Source organism: Camelus dromedarius, chromosome 2, assembly GCF_036321535.1.
Source record: "Camelus dromedarius isolate mCamDro1 chromosome 2, mCamDro1.pat, whole genome shotgun sequence".
Taxonomy (NCBI): Eukaryota; Metazoa; Chordata; class Mammalia; order Artiodactyla; family Camelidae; genus Camelus; species Camelus dromedarius.
In genome coordinates this window covers 29,827,511-29,849,333 of record NC_087437.1, presented here as the reverse complement: position 1 = coordinate 29,849,333, position 21,823 = coordinate 29,827,511, and the positions used below count along the sequence as shown (strand labels likewise).

The following is a 21,823-nucleotide window of genomic DNA, read 5'->3' as shown; positions in this document are numbered from 1 at the left end:
ATATGCAGCTTGTCAAGATAGCAAATGCAGAGTAATCACTAATGTTATAATAGTTCTAAATTCATAATTATAAATTATATTTTTACTGCTCTAATTGGTGTTGAAATTCTTCACCCACGATCTTGGTAACCAATATATTTTCCATGTCCAAAGAGACAGAAATTAACAACTGGCTAAAACTAATAATGAACAGTATAAGATACTTCATCTATGGGTATGATATTGTCCAATTAGACCCAAGAGACAGGTTTTAAAATTTATAAAAGGGCAAACTCTCTAAAGTTTAGAGCCAAAAGTAAATCAGTAGATACACCATCTAAAACTGATGCTGATCGATATCCTTCTTGTACCTTGCAAGTCTGCACTTCTTAGATGTTCCCATGAAGGAACAGGCAGGTTTTAGGCAGTAATTCCTCTCCTACACTCATCATAGTTACAGATGTTTTCCCCTTGTAAAGAATTGTGCTAAGAAAACCATGAACTTTGTGTAATATTCCTTGGTCTCTGACTCCACTGACTGGAACAGGTGATGAGGCAGGTTCTCTACGCCTCAAATAGAGCCCTGAGATTGCTATTTCTACGGGACAGAGCCAGCCCTGTGTCTGTGGAGTGAGCCAAGATTAATAACACCAGTCAATCAAATCATCATTTTCTATGTGGTAGAGAGGGATATGTTTTCATGCCCTCTGTGACTTGACATTGTTTCTAGATAGGATGGGTGCACATTCCTTTTATTTTTCCCCACCTGCCAGGGAAACCAGAATGGGAGGCCCCCAAAAGAAGGACCAACCAAAAAGCCTCCGAAATGTACTCAATTAAAAATCAGATCAGATATTTATAATCCAAGATCACTCGGGCTCCATAAAGCACTAACATGCACTGAATCCCCATCTGAGCTAAGACCTTTATACTTGCTGGAGTTATCCACTTGCAGAAAATCGGCTGGTTTATTCATGCCTCCTGGTGATTCACTATTCACGGGCTTCTGTTCTCAGGAGCTCAAGTGAGAAGAGAATGAATTGCAAAGTAAAATTATACCACGGGACACAATCACTCCTAGGTCCTTTCTATAGACTTAATACAACCCAAACAGCCCCTGAATTACAAATGAGCTAGAGTTCTTTCACTGTAAATAACACGGGAACAGCGGGGCTCTCAGAGAGAATGTTGGAGGTTCCTAAAACGAAAAAAGGCCACAGCCCGGAAACAGCGTCCTCTGTAAGCAGACCCCGCAGGCTCTCTCCAGCCCTGCCTCGTCCACCAAGAAATCACTGAGCTATCACTCCATCTAAGCTACAAGCTGTTGGCAGAACATCTACCTTAAAGGGCCAGGGATCTGCATAACCCAAGATCAGATAAATCAGGTCAAGACAGAGACAGTGCTATACTTCCAGGGAGAAGTAGATAAACAGACAGAACACAATTTTTTAGAATAAGAGGTAGAGGACAATAGCCCCTTTAATAAAATCACATGCTTAATTTAAAACGACGTCAAGGAACCTGCCAGGGACCTCCTCATTCATTTGTTCAAAAAGACAGATCTCTTCTCTGATCTACAGTTGTTAAATTTAATTCTATAATCCTCACCAAAGTTCTTGGATCTCAAGAAACAGCAAGCACTCCCAACCTCCTGGAGGTAACCTCAGGTCTGCTGGAACCATGGTGAACTCAGAAAAGGCAGGCCAGGGCTTGAGATTTTCACAGGACCAAGGCCTGCGTCACCCTCTACAGACAGAGCCAGGATTCCTGACTGAACCCAAGTTACTTCAATACAGACATAAGGCTGAGAGTACAAACCACAAATGGAGAGGTCATTAAATGTGCTTTATACGATTTAGGAGATAAGTGTGTTACTCATTTGTAGCCAGCCCCAGCTAACCAGCTTCCCATATCTAATTCTTTTTTTTTTTAAGATTTTTTTTTTTTTTAATGGAGGTACTGCAAATTGAACCCACGACCTTATGTATGTTAGGCACACTACCACTGAGCTATTCCCCATCCTCCCCTAACTAATTCTTGATTCAGAGTTCTGGTTGGTCCCTCGTGGATTTCTCAAACTACTGCTATATCCACTGCTTACCATGCACTGGGTACTGATTTTTCATGCATCTAAACCTTATAACAACCCTGCAAGGGAGGAAGTACTATTGCTGCTTTACAAATTTAAAAAAACAAAGAGAGAGAGAGAGAGGCAGGAAAGTTAAAACATTGTTAGCCCTAATAAGTGGCAAATCTGGGATTCAATCCAGGCCAGCCGGCTGCCCTCAAAGATTGCGATGTACCACCTTCTAATGCTGGTGAATTTCTTACAGGTGTGACCTGCAGCTACTCTCCCCCTAAACTAAGGTCCTCCCCCGGATGCCCCAGAAACCGCATCTCCAGCTGAATTCCCAGCTTCCACTGCAGAGAGAGCTAAGCTGTCAGCGGGGCGCCTGGCATTTAACTTGTTGATTAGTCCTGACATTTGTGGAATCTCCACAAATTCCTCTCTTTGACTTGAGGCTCTCCCTGGCCTTCATTCCCCTACGGGCTACTGAGCCCAGACCCAAATGTATTCATTCTCTGTCCCCCAATAAGCAAGAGACCCAGTTCTTTTCTATCAACAATCGAGAGGAGAAAATGAGATTAGGACATACGTGAAAAGCTAATACACAGAAGTAGAGAGGATGGAAAGGAGGCTGATTTTAGGGGGGGGAAAGGCAATCCCATACAATTATTTAATAAAAGATGAACAGTTTTAAAAAGCAGAATATTTAATGAGGAGTAGACCAGCCTAATAGTGGTTCACAGTGGAGGGGGTTGGGAATGGTGGTAAAATCATAGCAACTTTCGTTCTTAACTGTTGTGTTTAGTTTTGTAATAAGGAGCATGTATTTGCATTATTTTCATAATTCAAAAGTAATTGTTTTAAAAGAGCTTAATTTAAATTTTGAATTTTACATCGGAATATTAGGAACAAACTAATGACTAACAAAGGGGAATTGGTTAAAAGAACCAAACATCTACCTATTTGATGAAATACAGTATGGGCTTTATAAAGGTTGTTGTGGAAGAAAGTTTAATGATGTGGAAAGTCATTCACAACACTGTTAAGAAAAAAAAAATGGGTTACAAAACAGCAGGTTTAATGACCTGAGAAGAAATTTACAACATTGTTAAAGGGAAAGTATGAGTAATAAGACAGTATTATTGTATTATTAAATATTTTTAAAGGAAAAGAAAAACCCTGTTATCTATATACACATTAAGAAAAAAAAAGGTCTGAAAAGTTATGCATCAAAATGTCATCTGTGATGGATGGAGGAGGGATTTCAACTATTTTAATTTTCTTCTTTTTATCTCTTGGTACTTTTTACTTTTCTATAATAAACATAGCCTGTCTTTGTAATGAAAGCTCCATTTTTAATAAAAACTAAAATGTTTCACAGTCCTCTCTCAAAAAAGAAAGAAAGCAAGTAAGCAGGCCAATGGAACTCTTTAAGGATGCCAACAACACCTGCATTTCTTTGTTGCTGCCCACAGGAAAGCTAAAGAAGTGGGGACCACTTTATCTGGGGACCACTCCCAGATAAAAGAAAGCAAGGAGCTCAGGGAAAGAAAAGGGAGGCAACGAGAAAGATTTCAGTCAAGCCCAAACCAAGCAGTGGCTTAGGAGGCAGTGTTGACAATGAGTGATGACAGGCCGGTGTGTGGACAGGCGAGCAGAGGAGGATCGGGCTCGAGTCGGGTAACTGACAGTGACGCCAACAACACGTAGTGAGGGTATGAGTCAGGAAGGGGCTAACGAAGGCAGAGCAGGTCTGGGGGCTCCTCGTGCAGAAGAGGACACCTGTCTTGTAAAGGTGGTACCCACATCTTTGTTGCCATTTTGTTTTCCTTTGCTATTTTAACAAAGTGACAGATGGATAGGCATGACTGACTCCAAACGTAAGTTCCTTAGCCCAACACCCACCCTGAAGTTAGTTTCTTAGATTTGCAACAAAACCTGAGCTGAGTAAAACCTGTTCCAGAACAATGGGTACTAAAGTGAACTAATATTTTTCATGAGATGTTCAAAGCATGCAGTGGTTTCACTAAACAGGAGTTACCTTATTATATAGAGAGGAGATCTGAAAAATGTGTCTACAGAATTACCATTGTCCTCCCATTTCCTATATGTCAAACTGCACCCAAGCCACATTTTATATTTCTATTGTTTTATTTTCTACTCTTCTGCCCACTGAGCTCATCTAAGTTTTAATTACAATATCTAGAGAGCACTTTCCTGACCTTTACTTCATTTTGGCCTTTTGTCCTACATTCTTTCAAAAACACCACTTAGACATTTCATTTTTACTGTCTTCTAAACCAGCTTCTAAGTTCTTACAGCGCGCATTCTGGATTTTAGGCTTGTTTTTTTGGCCCCATCCGCCACGATGCAGGGGAATACAAATGAATTGTGGAGTCAGACACCAGCATTTTTCAAACTACAAATTATAACCTCTTAGGAAATGGCAAAACAAAGCCTACGAATTTCTGATTATCATCTATTTAAAGGTAACAAAACAGAAAGGACAAAAAAGAAAAGACCATAGTGCACTGCCTGTATTAAGGGTAACTTCTGCTTTGTAGAAGTTTGTCTGAGCTACACAGACATGCACATATGTGGACCCACAGACTGGGTTACAAGTCAAATGTATTTCTTATTATGTTAAGCCGCTGATCTAGACCATGGTTTTAATGTCAATGCCACCATGGGTAAATTCACACTAGATATGTCAGTCGTGTTGCTCAACACTCCCATAGACTCTTACAAGAAAAGCTGTAAGAGCTCAAAAGCAAATGCAGCGGCCCAGGTGGCCGCATTTCACACCATGGTGCACCACGGAGGCCAAGGCTGACTGGAGGAGAGATGGTTACGCACCTGACTAAGTAACAGTAAAAGTGGGAGAAGTGGCTGAGCTAGTGTGATTCTCTCTCAAGAAAATGAACTGGGTAGTTACACGTGGAAACTAAAAGGATAACATGAAGCAAGTCAGGACTGTGCTAGGCAACCTCAAGACTAAGTTACAAGAACTCAGTACCTGTGAGCACACAAGAACTCCCAGGAGAAAAGACAGACATGGTAAAAAGGGAAAATAAGCTGACTCATGCGAGGAAGAGAGCCAACGGGCCACTTCTGAGACTGAGTCACATCGCTGGCCAAGTGCCAGAGGGAAATAGGGTTCCTGCTCTTCCAGAGTTCTGGGCACCTGTATCCATTATTTAGGGAAACTTGAGAGGCTCTGTCCCAGGTAATCTCAAGAACCTAATGAAAGTGGTAGGAGAGTAATAGTATTTGACATCTGAGGGTCTCAGGTGCTTCAATCAACATAAAGTGGAGAAATGCTACTTGGCCTCATGGTATTGTCACAAGGCCTCCATAAACTGAGTGAATTGACCTAGTACAATCCCTGGTGCACGTCCTCTGCAAATATTGGGTCAATAATTTAACTGCATGTAAACAAATTAGTATCGAGATGCCAATGTCTCGGTCCCAGAGCTACAGCTATCCTGCAAGTCAGCTACTGCACTGTCTACTCACACTGAGACCTTGACCCCAGGTGGGCATAAGCTGAGCAAACAACAACCACACTCCTTTGCACATCACTACCAGATGCAGGGTTTCCTGCCTCCCAAAATGGGAGCTGCGCCACTTTTATGTTATTGCAGTTGGATAGGTGGCAGAGTTCCTCTCCTACACCAAAGGGGAAAATAATCTACAGTTTCCTTTCACCGGCAACAACACTTCCTTCTGCAGAAGCTGTGCACTGGCTATAGTCCTTATCTCCCCAAATGATACATACACAGATAAAAAATGCCATAATAATCTTAAGACATTCAAGAACAGACTAATCCTGGAGAAAATCAACAGGCTACAAGCATGCTGGATAAATCAACAAAATTCGAGAGAGAAATTTTTAAGCACTAGTTCCATGTGTAAAGATTCAATAGTAATTTTGACAGTGATGACATTTCCAATCACCATGGAGACAAATCACTCTGTGAATGTGGCTCCGAGAAACAGTTTCATCATTGGACTGAGGGAAGAGACACCACAAGGGGCCGTCTTAAGGTCAGGAGGGCAAAGGCAAGAATGTGATTGATGATTTCCACAAACCAAAGCTGTATTATAGAGCCCTTCCCTAGAGTTATTCAGAACTCCTCAAGTAACTGAATCTTGTCTTCTTTCACCCAATTATACTATGTTTCTAGAGACGGCTATTGTACTTGAATGCATCCCATTCACCTCCCCAAAAGAAATACCAAGTGGAGGACGAGGCTGTAGTTCAATTTGATTTCACAGTATGCAAATATCTACCATGGGCTAACACAGCTCTAAACCATGAAGATGCCAAGTTCTCCAATGCATCAAAGACATTAATTAAATCCAGGAGGTAGCCAAACAACCATCAAGAATTTTTCCTTTAAAATAAGAATCAAAAACAGCCTCCAAACGAGTCCTAAATGGGAACTTTCCTGGCTGTTTTCATTACTGAGTGACTTCGTTATTTTCACTCACGGGATTAGGTTTTTGCCTGTATTCATGCATTCACACTGTCACTCATAAATTCATCACATACTTATCACAAGCCTAGTCTAAGTCAGGCATTGCTTCACGCACTAGCGGTGTAAGAGGAGACAAAGTGAACAAAAGTCTCTGCCTTCATGCAGCTTTTATTCTAGTGGGAATAGAAGGACAATTAACAAGAAAAGTAAATCACAGTATATTAGAGGGGTAAGTGTCATGAGGATAAGAAATCTCAAGGAAGTAGTGGTGAAAAAGTCTTGCAGCTCTCTGGAAGAAGAGCTATTTATAGTAAACTGAGGAGATAGCAAGTGCAAAGGTGAGAGTGCACCTTGTACGGGAGGAGCATCAGTGTGACTGAGCAACATGCAAGACAGAGAAGCAGAAGCTGAGTCCAGAAAGGTAACCAGGGGCCAGAACACACAGTCTCACTGGCCCCTGCAAGGCTTGGCCTTTGACTTTGAGTGCAGGTAAGAAATCACCTGAGGGTTCACAATAAAGAGACAATATCTCTGTATATTTTAACAGAATCACAAATCAACAATATAACTATACAGCTACTATGTGGAAAAGAGACCAAAAGGCACCCAGGGAGATGCAGGGAGTTGAGCCAAGAAGCAATGGGGACTATGCATGTCTGTGATGACACGGTGGCAGTGGCGGAGAAGCTTTATTCTGAATGTAAAAGCAATAGGCTTTGCACCAGATTGGAAGTAGGTTACAGGAGAAAGAGAAGAGTGAGGAATGATACCAAGGTTTTTGAGATCTGCAACTGGAAAATGGAGTCATTATCTGCTGAGAAAAAGAAGAGATTGTGAGAGAAGCTGATTTGGGTGGGATAGAAGGCAATGATTAAAAGTAAACATTGGGGCAGGTTAACTTTGAGATGCTGATTAGATACCAGAAATTAAGTTGGATATCTTTGTCTGACGCTCAAGGAACAATCCAGTCTAGAGATAGAAACTTGGAAGTCATCAGAGCAGATGATGTATTTAAAGCCACAAGATTGGATGAGATCACCAAGTGAGTGCAGATAAGAGAGGAGCCCCAAGGATGGAACCTTGGGGATCCTCCAACATTTATTTGAGGTTGAAGGAATGAGGAGGAGCCAATGGAGCTCCATAAAGAAGCTCCAGCTGCACTGACTTTATCTTAACTCCTCTGACCCTCCATCACCCCCAAAGGTCTGGCATTCGTGATGTTCTCTCTGCCTAGAACTCCTTCATCCTGTGCCCGCCCCCCTCCAACAACTACTCTGACCTGACATCTATCTGGCTGCTGCTCAGATGGCAGCTCTTGTCACCTCCTCCGCCACCTTCCTCTACTGACAGCATGTTGCCCCAACAGGTACCTCCTGTCCCAGGATCTCAGAGCAGCACAAGCATGTCCTTCAAGGCATTAACATAGCAATTCTGCCTCTACTTAGGGGATTATTTGTTTTCTGTGCTGCCATTCAGACTGTGTGTAAGAACATGAAAGCAAGATGGAGTCTATTTGGGCTCCCTCTCCAGGTTCTAGAACAGGGCTCTGTGGAGAGCGGCCCTCCATAAAGACTAGGTGGATGAAGAAATCATTCATCAATCTCTCTCATAGATTTTCTGCTCAATGAAATAAGACCTTCTTTGTCTGGGTCCCAGATCTGGTTGAAACATCTCCTTTTGTAGTTATGCCAACCAAAACTATCCCTGCACTCATCTCGTCCCACTTTCTTGGAGCACCTGTCGCTTCTGGTCCCCACCTCCCCTCGGGGACTAATGCACACACACCCTCACTGTCACCTCCCATTGTTCTCTTGGGAGAAACAATAACATTAATATTGGCACGTCCACCGCTCAACTGCCTTTTACTCACTAAGCTCCAACCAGAGTAGTTTTTGTTTCAATCTCTATATATTTATCAGAAGGGGTTATATAGGTAAAGTTCCATCATCGCTGTAATTCAGAAAAAGAAAAACTTCTAAAGGTGATATGAATAACATGGAAACTGTACTCAACATATAGGGAGCTCCAGTAAGGAGCTCCCAGGATTTGGAGGTAAAGTCAAGAAAAACAAATACCCCCAAACTCAAACTGAAAACACAAAAGCAAAGATTATAAACAAATATTGACACATACATGAACATTTTCTAAAGAGAAGGTTCATAGCTCACAGCTGTTATCAGATTCTCAAAGTAGGTCTAACCTCACCAAGAAAAGAAAGATGGCAAGACGCAGACCCATCCTATAGAATAACGCATCCATTGGAAGGAACAGTGAAGATCATCATGTAGAGACATGAAATGGTTTACAAGACACACTGTCCAGACAAAAAGCAAGTTGTAATATCTGCCCAGCATATTATTTACATAAACACATGTAATCTTTATTTTTTCCTCACATGTATATTTGTGGATTTTGAGAAGAGTGTTAACCAAACTGAGGCCAGCATTGCCTACAGAGAAGGGGAAAGAGATTAGGATTGCATATATGAGCAAGAGACTTTGGTCTTATCTGAAACATTTAAATTTTTTTTTTCATGGAGGATGTGCTATGTGTTGCTTATATAAGTCAAAATTAATTTTTCAAAAATGTTAAAGGAACACCATAATCTAACTGTACTGAAATGACAAGAGCTTAACAGAGCGCCGTCCTTGCCCCAGGCTAAAGCAGGCCTCAGCTCCAGCCCTCTAAGCTGGACCAGGATTTCTGCTGGGGGTCCCAGGTCCAGGCACATGGACCTTGAGTTCTGTTTATAAAAACACAAACACACCAGGAGACCTACTATCCAGCTTAACAGTGTGGATGAGTCTGAAGCCCTGACTGTTTACACTGTGAATACTAAAAGTAAGCCAGACGTGAAAAATGAGAATGTTTTTTCTATTTTTTAAACATAAAAGATAGATAATGATAAAAGGCATTAATCACCATCTAAGGTTAAAAAAAAACTTTATGAGACTGCTATGTCGCAAAAACGTAAACGGAAAATTCTATGACTGAAGAGATTATTTTAAGCAGCAAGTCAATGAACAACTAAAAATTAATTCAGACAAGTGTGAAAATGTAAGAGAAAAGAATGAAATTTTCTATGACCTCTAAATGCATTAAGCATTTCTGCAAACAGAATGATATTCAGGTTTATTACATCTGTTAAGCTCTGATTTTTTTTTAGAAGGCAAACAGTATGTCTCAAAATAAATGTGGTATAAATTCTAAAAAGAATAAGCCCCACCAGATGGAATGGCTAAGACTCCAAACTATGTTATATTTTCAACTGAATGAAATTATATCTATAATAAAATGGCCATTTTTCAAATCATCCTTTCTCATTTGGCGTTTCCAGACAGTCACCAGAGCCAACCATTAGTGCCTCAGGAGCTGAGTCCCGAACTCAAGACACTAAAGTCTCAATTCTTGCTATGAATCTAGTGAGCCACACTAAGCCGAAGAAGAAAATATTTTAAATACCAGTTCCAGAATAAAGAGTTCACAATTTTTGAACTAACTGAAGAAATATTCAAAATGATTTAAGATTACTGATAAAGCCACATGTCAGCCAATACAAAGGAAGGGTGCAGTAAGAGGACGGCTATATTAGGTGTTTATCCACTATATTAGGTGTTGAATTCAAGTGGACAGTTTGCCTGCATGATTGTTTTCGCCTCTGGAGCCCGAACACCCTTGTCAAAGGTACCTGGCATGTCAAGGTGATGGAAATTACACAAACACACCCCACGGCAAATAAATGGGGTCAGGGCACGGCTGGCGAGCGTGGCTTTGGTGCTATCACTGAACCTAACAAAACAAACACTGCTTTCGCAACTGTCATTTTTCAGTACAGTGCATAGTATGTGATGGGGGGAGGGGCCCAATTATGATAAGAAGCGAAAAGACTCCAGTCAAGATTTCCTTTTAACTTCTGTAGTGCTGTAAGTCCTTCTGGGATCCCACTGAAGGATGTGCATTGGGAGAGCCTGGAGAGCACTGTGCACTCTGCACGGAGGACGCAGCTGCCCACACCTGCACTCACCCTAACAGGGCTTCGTGTTCCACCCCACACTAGTAACACAGTCAGTATTTCCTTCAGACCCACAAGCTTTTCCCAGAGATCCAAGAACTGACGGCCTAGCCCTCACGATGCCATTTTAGGTGAGTGGCTGTGCATGTGGCTTTGCGTGTGTGTGGCAGGTTCCTTTGTCTCTGGAGGACAAAAATGACTTCAGATTGAAACCTCAAATCCCTTCCAATTATGACCAACCAAAACCTGGGAACCACGATCGTTTCCATTATTTCTCAAATGTTAAGGCCTGTCAAGGCCTGAAGTGTCTGTCAAGGCCTGAAGAGTAGCATCAAGTTATGTTCCCCGGAATGAAGAAATCCTGTATTTCCAACGAAGAACACATCTCTATATTCTGACAATCAGCTGAAGGAAGAGTAAGCCAGGCACCATCTGATGACATTAAGGAGCCCTGGTCGTGCTCATGACACCCGAGAGCACCCCACCTCTGCACGGAGAGCCTGTGGGCAGCGCCACCATGCCTACACAACCCTTCACCACAAATCCACTTTAATCTTACTGGGGAAGCCAGCGGGAGCCCCAACTTTCACTATCCTAACAAGGCTCAGTTAAATGCCTCTCTTACACAGCTCTTTCTCCCTCATCCCTAGGTGACTACACTACAGTGAAACCTGTCCCAACACTGTCTATGGAGAACCACCTGTCACTTGTGTGGTTGTCCAATGAAACCGCAGGAGACACATCATCAACAAACACGCCAAGACACATTACAGACAGACTGAAGGCTTCAAGACCTTATGCAACAATCAGAAATGACTGCAAACTGCTGCTCTTCTGAAGTGTCCCCCACACACTGAATGCTTCCGACAGTCAACTAAGAAAGGGTACATCGTCTCTGGAGGCAGACAGGGGTTTGCAACAAAGTTTAGAAAATGAACCAACCAACAGCAGCTAATGCGCGCACACACCCCTCCCCAGCAGAGTCAAGGTCCATGCCCAGTTGAGACTTAACCCTTTGCCAGAAAACCCCTTGTCCTACTCTCTTCCTGGGACCAAGGCTTTACTCGAAGAAGACTTTTGTATTAAAGACTCGATGGGGACTACCCTACTAACATGGTATTATTCAAAGTTAAATGTGGAAAAATGATGCAAAAAAATATGAAAGAAGCTTCCCAAGACCCGCCCTAAACACTGCAGACCATTTCATGGCAGGGTCAGGGCACGAGGTCAGACAGAAAGAGCGAGGTGCCGACCCCTTGTGGAAAACGTCCTGACATTTTTCATAATTCACAAAGCCGCCTCTCTCTTTGGAGTCCTAACAGCCACCTGGATATTTACTAACTGCTAGGCTTCTAAAAAAATAATGGCTGCCCTTCCCTCCTAAAACATCAACTTTCCTAAAAGCCAGAGCTGCTTGCATTTTTTGGCTGGGAGAGAAGGCAGTGATTAAAAGAAAACTCACGCGGAAGGGACAGACAAGAACTTCAGGAAGGTGATTCCCCGCAGGGAGGCAGAAAGGAGAAAAGGACTGGAAAGTAAAGTGGTTAACCGGACCTGACTTAAAAAACAGACGCCGGTCGATAACGTTAAAACGTTAACATTTGTTCAAGCTGGGTGGCAGGTACCTGGAAATCTACTACCCAAACTTATGTTAGAATTTTTCCACATGTTCGAAGTACTTTATAATAAAAAATTAAAATGCTTTAAAAGCGAGGCAGGGACACAAAAAGCACAAAGAAAATGCAAGCTGGTGCCCAAGTGAGATGAAGTGGCAAAGTCCGATCACGCCACATTGATTTACCGTAATTGCCAAGCAACACAATAAATACACACAAGCCTCCTGGGAACACTCAAATCCGAGATAACACATGCTGCAGTGACAACCCACTTTACAGGTTTACATTTAATCACTGGATAGTCTTCTGATATCCATCGTGTGAACAAGAGGCACATCGGTATGTTGATCCCTTGCCAAATAAAACGTACGCCTGTATTTGAAGTTGTACTGAAGGATATGGAGTATTATTTTAATCTAAAGGAAAGCCAAACTCCAGGAGGCATACACATGGCAGCCTGGTTTCTGGTACTAAAGCTGAGTTGGAAGAGACTGTGAGTGACACAGAAGTTAGCATTCAGAGAACAGCAGGATTGAGTTCTGTGCTAACAAATGCAGCTGCTTCCACAGAGAAAGAACTCAAAAACGCCACAGTTTTCTTCTCGAGGATCATCTACCAAATGGTCCATACCAACCCCAGAGCCACCGTTGGCCTCTGCCAGTTTTTCCAAGTATCTGCTTTGGTGTGTAACATCACAAGATCCCTAGATTAGGGAATAAGGCTACCAATATGCCAGTTCTGTGAAGAGATGGTACCATCCCCACCATGTGTGAAATTCATAGAAGTATCACAGAAGTTGCCAACTGTTAGAAGAGAGGCCAAGTCTGGCCCATAGTTAAATGTCATACAACATTTTTTAAAACTTGAATTAGGATGATATTAGTAAAAGTCTGTACTTCTGTACGCTCTTTTCTCACTATCAGAACATCTGGCAACACTGGGCTGGTCTGAGCTAAGTGGCAGCTGCTCAAGTTAATAAACCAGGCCTGTGCACCCCAGTCCCCACTTCCCCATCACCCACACTCACTGGCATCACTTTTAACACTACGTGCCCTGCCCCTGCAGGCATTTTAATCTGTGGCATAACATGAAGGGTGCCACACCTTGGGGGGTACTGGAAATGCATAACTTCTCCTTTGCACAAAATCAGGGGGTGGGAGGAAGACAGGAAGAAAGGGCTTGGCTTCTAGAATTCTGGATTCCAATACAGGGCAGAAGAGGAGAGGAAGAGTCTAAGCCAGACATCATTCCCAACATCAACACACACCCACTTCCATGGTCAAGTTCGTGAGCTGCAACTTAGACAACTTCTTTCCTTACATTGGTGGGTTCCCTTAATACCTGAGATTCCTGACTCTGAACAATGCTCACTTCAGCTTAAGAGGGAACCACTTCTGTTCCCACACTGCCCAAGGACTCACCGAGGTGCCCTGGCTGGTTTCTGATACAATGCTCCCACTCCCCCAAGCCTGCCACGGGAATTCCTTTCCACGTGGTAATGCATCAGATGCCCACAAATGCTGTACCCAAACTCACATCCAGTAAACTAAGCATCACACTGTGACACTGTTAAGCCACGGGGAAAAGAAATTATGGCTAAAAACAGAAGATGTTTGATGCAGAGAGGAGAAAGTACTCATCAACAAAAAATAAGTGTCAGACACTAGCACACAAACGACGCACACAGGGAGGTAGAACAGAATGCCATTCATTAACCATCTTCGAGAATATACAGATATGTCTACATCAAAAGAAATTTCCAAGGAAGAACTATAAGTTCCCTGTTGTGCACAGGTACATATAAACACATACACACACGTGTACATATAACCAAAATTATGATAAAGTTCAGGATATAGTAAGTTACCACTACATATACACTATACAGAAAACAAAAAAAGATACTGAGTAGGAAGTTTCCAGAGTCCATAAGACATCATCAGTCTCAAGGCTCCTTATTTTATAAAAACCTGGTAACTCTTCCTGATCAGAACTGTCAAAGCGCATGTTTTCACCAGTGCCAGCAGAGTTTCAAGAATTATTTTACAATCTCAAGAGAAGGGTCTTTCTCCTTAGAGTTATGGGATCATTGATAGAAAAAATTAAGATCACATCCAGGCATAATTTTCACAACCTAGTTTTCTCACGTCCACAGATAGAAAAGAAGATATACACTCACCGCTGAGAGCTGACTCCACGTAGATCTCAGCGGCTTATGGTGAATCACGATTCTTTCATCCGATTTCTGTTCTTTGGGCTCCGACTCTTCATCAGAGTCAATGTCAAGGGCCTTTTCTTTGTAGTTCTGATACAGGACAGCGTTTTCTGCAAGAAAACCAAACCCTGCATGTCACTAATTGCTCCCTATCACGATGCTACTTGTTCTAAATAAACATCCCTCTCTATACAATGTTTGGTCTCCAGTTTAATAAACAAGAGACAAGTGGATTTTGTCACTGAAGGGTCATTACCAAAAAGTGATTTTCTCACTCTCACAGCTCTGTCCCCAATTCACCTGCAGGGGAAGGGGGGTTCCCACACATGAAATGCCAACTGAAGCAAAGTTTCCACATCTCTGTCCACCACCCACAGACGAATGGTCATGCCTGTTACATCATTGCTTTTTACGTCAAGTTGAATGTACACCCTTTTATTTATCTATTTAACAAACATTTATTGTACATTTACAATGTGAGAAGGGCTCGAGTAAATGGAAAAGAAAAGCTACTTCTTGCACTCCTCTGAGCTAAAAATTTACTGAGAAAAATAGTCAAAGTCATTCATTCATTTATTCACTCAACTGCTATTTAGAAAATGCCTGCTAGGCATTTACAACTGCTAGGCACTGGGGATACAAAGAGAACAAAAAAGGTAAAAATCTCATTCTTCATGGAGCTGACACCAGAGTGATGAGAGAATGACAATAAACAAGTAACTTTTATAATACATTAGATGCTGATAAGTAGCATAGAACAAAAATAAAACAGGGAAAGGAGGAGGGTATATAAATTTTAAATAGGGTGGTTTAGGAAAGCCTCAATAAGGCGACATTTAAGCAAATAACAGGTGAGAAAGTGAGCCACTTTTCCAGCTGGGGAAAGAACATCTCATCCTCTTTACAGCACAGGGAACCATATTCAATATCTTGTAATAGCCTGTAATGAAAAATATGAAAAGGAATACATGTATACAACCGAATCATTATGCTGTACACCAGAAATTAACACAACATTTTAGACCAACTATACTGCAATAAAATAAACAAATAAGCCAGTAAAATCCCCTAGAAAAAAAAAAAATGAACATCCCACCGTAGAGAACAGCAAATACAAAGGCCCTGGGGCAGGAGTCTGCTTGGTGCATCCACATGAACAAGATCAGCAAGGAAGCCGGTGTGGCTGGAACAGGTTAAGGGAGGGGAGAGAGTACAGGAGATAGCGGTGGGTGATAGAGAGGACAGACCATGCATGGTCTTGTCTCAACGCCACTGAAAAGACTTTGGTTTTTACTCCAAGTGCGAAGGCATGTCACTGTAGGGTTGAGGACACAGTGATCTTGCACAAATACATACCTACACACCGAGAGATTTATATACAGGTGCTCTGAGAACTGACTGTCAGAAGGATACGATCTAGTCTGGGGGATCAGAGAGGAAAAATCTTAAGATTTGAAAGCTGAGAAATTACAGAGCTAAAAAAAAAAAGAAAGCCCATGCAAAAAAGCCCTGCAGCAGGAGGAAATATATTACCCTAGAGGAATAAAGGAAGGTCACATACTGGAGCATGGGTGTCTAGTGGTCAAAGGGTGCAGGGTAAGTTTAGGGAGAAGAGCCAGACAGTCCAAGTCAAGCAGAGCTTTGCAAGCAGTGGTAAAGAACTGGATTTTATCCTGAATATTCTGTACACAGGACTGAGGTCCTTTCATATTGTAAAGATTATATTTTATCCTGATTGTAATGGGAATCCACTGAAAGGAAAGACTTTATTAGATTGGAAGAGAAAAACATTAACAACTTAGGGGACTAGTTAGGATGCTACTGAAGTGGTCAATGAAAGACAATGGAGACTTGGGCTATGAGACTTAGAAAGGACTGGGGATGGACTGGATACGGGTCAGACTGGATATGGTGGGAAGGACGTTTCTTAGCTAAGTACCATAACTGAAAAGTGGAAAAAGAGAACTCCAGAAGAGATTCAGCTTTAGTGGAAAGACTGTGAATTTGGTTTGGGACATAGTAAGTTCGAAACGCTTTTCCCATCTACTGAAGCCAGCAAACATCTGCCTCATCTCTCATCAACTACTCCATGCGCTGCATGCATGCATGATCACTAAGTAACACCGCAGTCTGTGCCGGATCTCACTGTTCTCTGATTGCTCAGCACGTGCAAAGCAGATTCTGAGGGTACAGACTGAGTGTCCCCCATCTCTGTAGTGGCCTTCAAAGTACTCAGTGTTTAGCACAAAATATACACATCCATTGTTGATATGATGTCTCATTCATTCTCAAATAAATGTGGGCAATAGTATTATCAGCTTCATTTTACCCAGGATGAACCTGAGGCTCAGTGAAGTTAAGATGCTTGCTCAACGTCACTCAACTGGTGAGTAGAAGCAGTAGAATAGGAACCCAGATTTCTGGTTCCATTATCATAGGTTCTCACCTGTCTACCACACAGCTTTCTGAGTTACATTCTTCTCAGTCATTAACTGTAAGAATCCTGCATTCCTCATGCACATATATGTGAAAAAGAATTTCTAGGTCATCATTTTTGAGAAGAGAGGGTGCACAGAAACAGCTCCTTATAAAAGGAAACAACTTAAAACTAGCCATAATGAAGGTCTGTCCCCTGACTTAAAAAAAAAAAAAAAAGCTTAACATTTTTAACCCTTTGAGGCAAAAGTCTCCAAATCAACATCAAATTCTAAAAGATGCAAAATGTCTCTCAAAATTGATATTAGGTAGAGACCCTGCTCAATTCATGGTCACAATGTGGTACAAGAGGAAGCAAACTGGACTGAGAACCAGATCTCTGTCTCAGTACTGGCTATGTGACAGTGGACAAGGTACCAAACCTCTCAGAGCTTCCAGATTCCTCAGTTATAAAAATCAGGAAGATGAATTTATTCCTATCAGCTAAAAAACTACACCTGAGTTTCTTCTCCATAGAGAACAGTTTTCTAAGATTGGTACAATAAGTAGATTTTTAGAAATTGGTCATGTTTGAATGATCCAATGGGAACTGATTTTTATGAAATTATATGGGGAAATGTTTGCCATCACCCAAGGTGATACAATTCTGGGTGGTTACATGTTAGATTTACTTACAGAGGGGCATACCCTTCTTCATGATTCTTTAAAATCTTAGCATTTCAGAGCATGAAAGAAAGTAACTACCCTCACCTCCACCACGCTTTTCCAGCCCAACTAGGGCTGCAGCTGGGCCTTCTCCCTTCATGCTCGTCCAGTACATTGACAGTGAATACATCTACTTACACAAAGTCCACTAATCTGATTAGGGTTTGAACACCTGGTGGAAGCTGCTTTTGTGTTGAGATCCGTCACAAAAATACTGCATGGGTTCCAAATTCTTAGAGGAGTATGTTTCTGTCAGCCAGAGTTAGATTTCCCCTAAATTGAAACTTGATTCAGAAACAGGAAGTCACAAATGATATCAAAATGCAGAAAAATACTGGGAAAAGAATATTAAGTCTAAGGAAATATGACTTAAGATCTAAATGCCAAACTCCCAGAATTTTTAACTGAAGAGCCAGAGCTCCCTCTTACTCCATTTTTTTGTGGGAAGCCGGGACAGAGCCAGAGTAGAGAAGAAGTAAAAATCCCAGAACACTGGTCTGACAAAGTCATCTGCTTACAAAGAATGCCATTAATTTCATTCACTGCTGGTATCACTAGATGAAAACTGAGCTTAGCACAGAGCTTTGCACTATATAATTTGGGAAGAAGTTGTACATTTTTCTCCCCTTGTGTTTTTGTTACTTCAGTTGGATTTCAACTTATAATTGATATTCCACATTGAAACAGCAATAAAAGTCTGGAAAATCAAGTGCTTACCTTCCCCATCAAATGTTCCTTGTCCTTTCAGCATTTTTTTCTAAGAAACAAGAAAAGCAAAAAATAAGGGGGGAAAGCAAAGCAAACTATGTATGAATGAGCCAAACAGAAAATAACAGCTATCTTAAGAAAAAGTACTTTTTTTGTTGTTACTTTCATTAGAGTCCCAAAAACACATAGCAAATGATCCCTGAGTAGTTTACTCAGATGACTAACAATTCACTAAAAAGGTGAAATGTAACGTACAATGTCCCCTACACTCTGTCAAGACAGCTTGAGAATCCTCAAATGACCAGTAGTCCAGCTTACTTCACTACTCATGATTCACCCACCGTCATTGTTAAATGGAACTCTGGTATACTCGCAGAGTTGGGGAGGTGGGGGAGAGGACACATAAAATGTTATGTAATTTCTTTAAGGCCATAGGATCTAAAATAAAACAGGCTTGCTTGTGTATTACACATGCAACGTTTATACAGACTGGTTCCAGTTATCCAATTAATCAAGAAAAGATGTGGCTGCCAAAATGAGTATCTGCCCTGTTGCTGAGATCTGTCTTGTGTCTGGAAAAGGTAATACATGCACGCTCCAAAATCTCCTCTAGTTTTCCTATTTCTTTATGTCGTATTTGGTAATATTTTAACCATGTCAGCTCCTAGGCCTTTATCTGGGAGCAACACCCCATCGTTCACTCAAACCTGAAGTTTTGAGCTACCAACTTGTTAAATGTACTCAAGGATTAAGTAGCCACAAAATAGGAATAAGATACTAAGCAGTGGTGACAGAAATGAGCAACCACAAATATGACAAATTATTTGCGTCTTTTGTGATTCCATCAATTGACTTGAAATTTACCCTTTAGCTGAATGGTATATAGTACGTGATCACCACTGAAAGAAATTCAGTAATTAAACACTTAACATAAATAATCAATAGGTTCAAAGGAAATCAGTGTTTTCCTTTATCAGCTGTGATGAATCAGCAACAACCAATGGCTGACACTTCTAAACAAGCCTCAGGTGACCACAGTCAAGAGGGCAGAACCCTGCCTGCCCATCATTCCCTTTTCAACTACCTGTATTAAAAGTGTTCAGGACTTACTCAGACAATACTTAATTTGCTGTGTTTTTCCCCCTTTGTCCCCCACATTTTGCCCCACCTTAGAAAGTTTAAACAGTGATAAGGGTTTCAGATCCTCCCATAAAGCTCCTCCCTGCCAGCAACACAATGGCCAAGAGAAATGTGCACGGCTCTGATGACCAAACAATATAATTTATAGGGTTGTTTTGGGGGGAGGGGTATAATTAGGTTTATTTATTTATTTTTAGAGGCGGTACTGGGGATTGAGCCTACACCTTGTGCATGCTAAGCACGCACTCTACCACTTGAGCTATACCCTCCCTCCCAAACAATATAATTTAAAAAGAACAATAACTTCGGGTTTCCTTTATGCCCCTCCTCCCCACCCCCAACACCTTCATTTGCGGCTTAGTGAATGCCCAGCTTAGAGAGTGACTTGGCAACACTCTTGCCCACTCTTACCTTTATCCTCCCCAGGCTGGAAAACTTCTCCTTGTCTTCCATCACTGCTTTCAGAACAGGCTGGGACATTCTGTTCTTCTTCGTCGAGGTGGTAGGACTGTCAAAATCAACGCCACTGACCACTGCCCTGCGATACGACGTGGACCGCAAACCTCTCCGCAGAGACCCCGGGCTGTCCACATCGTTCTCCGCCTCGCCCTCGTCCTCTGCGGGGCCCAGGGGCGCTCCAAGACCCTCCACCATGCTGCGCACCTTGAGCAGCCTCTTGTGAGGCTCCACGTTCTGACTGTTGGATTTACTTATTTTAATCTCCGAGGCCAGGCTCTTCGGAATGATCTGCTGCTTCCCCACTTTGAGGGCGGCGGGGCTGTTTGTGCTCAAAACCACTGAAGGATTCTCCGGGAGCTCGTTCTCCTGTGAGGGCAGCCTTTGGAGGAGTAGTTTTTGTTCCAAAGACCTGTTCTGGGGCACAGGAGAAAGTCTTGAGGGTCCCCGCTCAGGGTCCTTAGCCACCTGGCCGGGAAGCGAACGGGCGCCTGAGGAGGCAATGTAAGGGGTAAGCCCATTTGTAGTAGGCGAAGGCAGGGGGCTGGCGGGGAATCCGGCTGTGTTCCCCTCGGGGCTGCAGGGGGCGGGCGCTTGAGTCCGCAGTGGGTGCAGCAGCTGCGGCGCAGGCGAGGTCACCGTGCCGTTGGCTGTAGATTTGGGGGAGCCACCCGACGCCGCTTTGGGGACCTGGGGTGACTTAGGCCGTCGGAGCCGAGGAGAGACAGCTCTGTATTCCGGGGAGACGGTCCTCCCATTGGTTATTGCCCCTCGGTGGGCGCACAGAAGCAGTGGGCTTCTCTGGACCGTCCTGCCGTCGGAGGCAGTGGGCACCTGGGCAGGAGTCTGCGCCGCGGGGAGCGTCCCTAGATCCTCCACCGGGAAATCCGTGATCAGCAACCCGCTGGGGCTCTGGTAGGACTGGGGCCGCGGCTTGCTTCGGCCCAGCAGCTGGGGCTGAGGGGTTGACCGCCTTCGCCACAAAGGGGTTAAACTGTTGCTGGAAAAATCCACTTCGCTCTCGCCGTCCATAGTAGAGCCTCGGGGGTCAGCCTCGGAGGATACAGCATCCAGTCAGTCTTGCCTAAAGAGGAAAGAAGTCATGGAACTTTGCCTCCTGGCGCGCCTTGCAGACGCGCGTCCTCTGAGCCCGGGGATCACCCGCCTGGGACGCGAGACACAACTGCGTGTCACTTACCGGCCCTTTCTTAGGCAAAAACTGTGCTCGCCGCACGCAACTGTCCCAGACAAAATCTGGCTGCGCTCAGGCGGATAAATCCAATCCCCTTAGCGTCTCTCCCGCGCCTAAAGACCACCCGCACGGAAAGAGACCGCCACCAATTCACCGGGTGGAAACCGATGCACAAGAAACTTGGGACGAGTTCAGCTTTCTTGGGAAACTCGCCGCAGGACGCTCCCCTCCGCCGCCATCCAGCCGCCCGCCCCTATCGTTGATCCCCTAGAGCTCTAGCTGCCCAGCTCCCAGGCGGATTTACCTTCAGGGCTTTTCAGAGCCCAGGGCTAAAGAGCGCCCACCTCCCCGTGGGTGGCCCGGGTCCGGGATCGAATCGCCGCGGCGGGAGCTCTGGAGAGCTCTGCAGCGGACTGAGGCGTCGGCTCCGCCCCCAATCTTGACTCCGCCCTTAGCCTTGGCCACGCCCGGGCCCGCCTCTATCGCAGTCATCCGGGAGCTGCAGCTTTCCCGCCTCAGTCCCTGTTGAACATACCGGCACACCTGGGCTGGGTGCCGAACTCCCGGCTTCCGGGCCGCGAGCTGTGGGCTGGGGGCGGCGTTGGAGCCGCCGGCGCACAGAGTCGTTGCCGGGAGTACATCGTGGGAACCAGCGTGGGAGCTCTGCCCAGACGTAATTTACGAAACTCTGGGCCCCCGGGGGATCTCCCCTGTAGAAACCAGAAAGCCTGGCAGACGAGGGTTTGTGAAATGCGTGAACTGGAGCGCGTAGCTCTGAGCGCAGAAACCCAGGTGCCTCTCAGCATTCGCGTGGT

At 43.5% G+C, this 21,823-nt stretch overlaps 1 protein-coding gene across 3 annotated transcripts in view; it reads right to left on the bottom strand.

The window, feature by feature from the left end:
- Window positions 1-21,417, bottom strand: part of ARHGEF26 (Rho guanine nucleotide exchange factor 26) — a 117,565-nt gene extending 96,148 nt beyond the window's left edge. The window contains exons 1-4 of one of the 3 annotated variants that reach the window (XM_010986550.3): window positions 21,313-21,417; window positions 19,772-20,900; window positions 18,230-18,269; window positions 14,336-14,481 (exon numbers count right to left, since the gene is read on the bottom strand). In XM_010986550.3, coding sequence (XP_010984852.1) covers window positions 14,336-14,481; window positions 18,230-18,269; window positions 19,772-20,848 — 1,263 coding nt within the window. In that variant the 5' untranslated portion in view covers window positions 20,849-20,900; window positions 21,313-21,417. The other 2 variants (XM_010986559.3, XM_031449537.2) reach the window with 2 other exon arrangements.
- Between the last annotated feature and the right edge of the window lie 406 nt (window positions 21,418-21,823).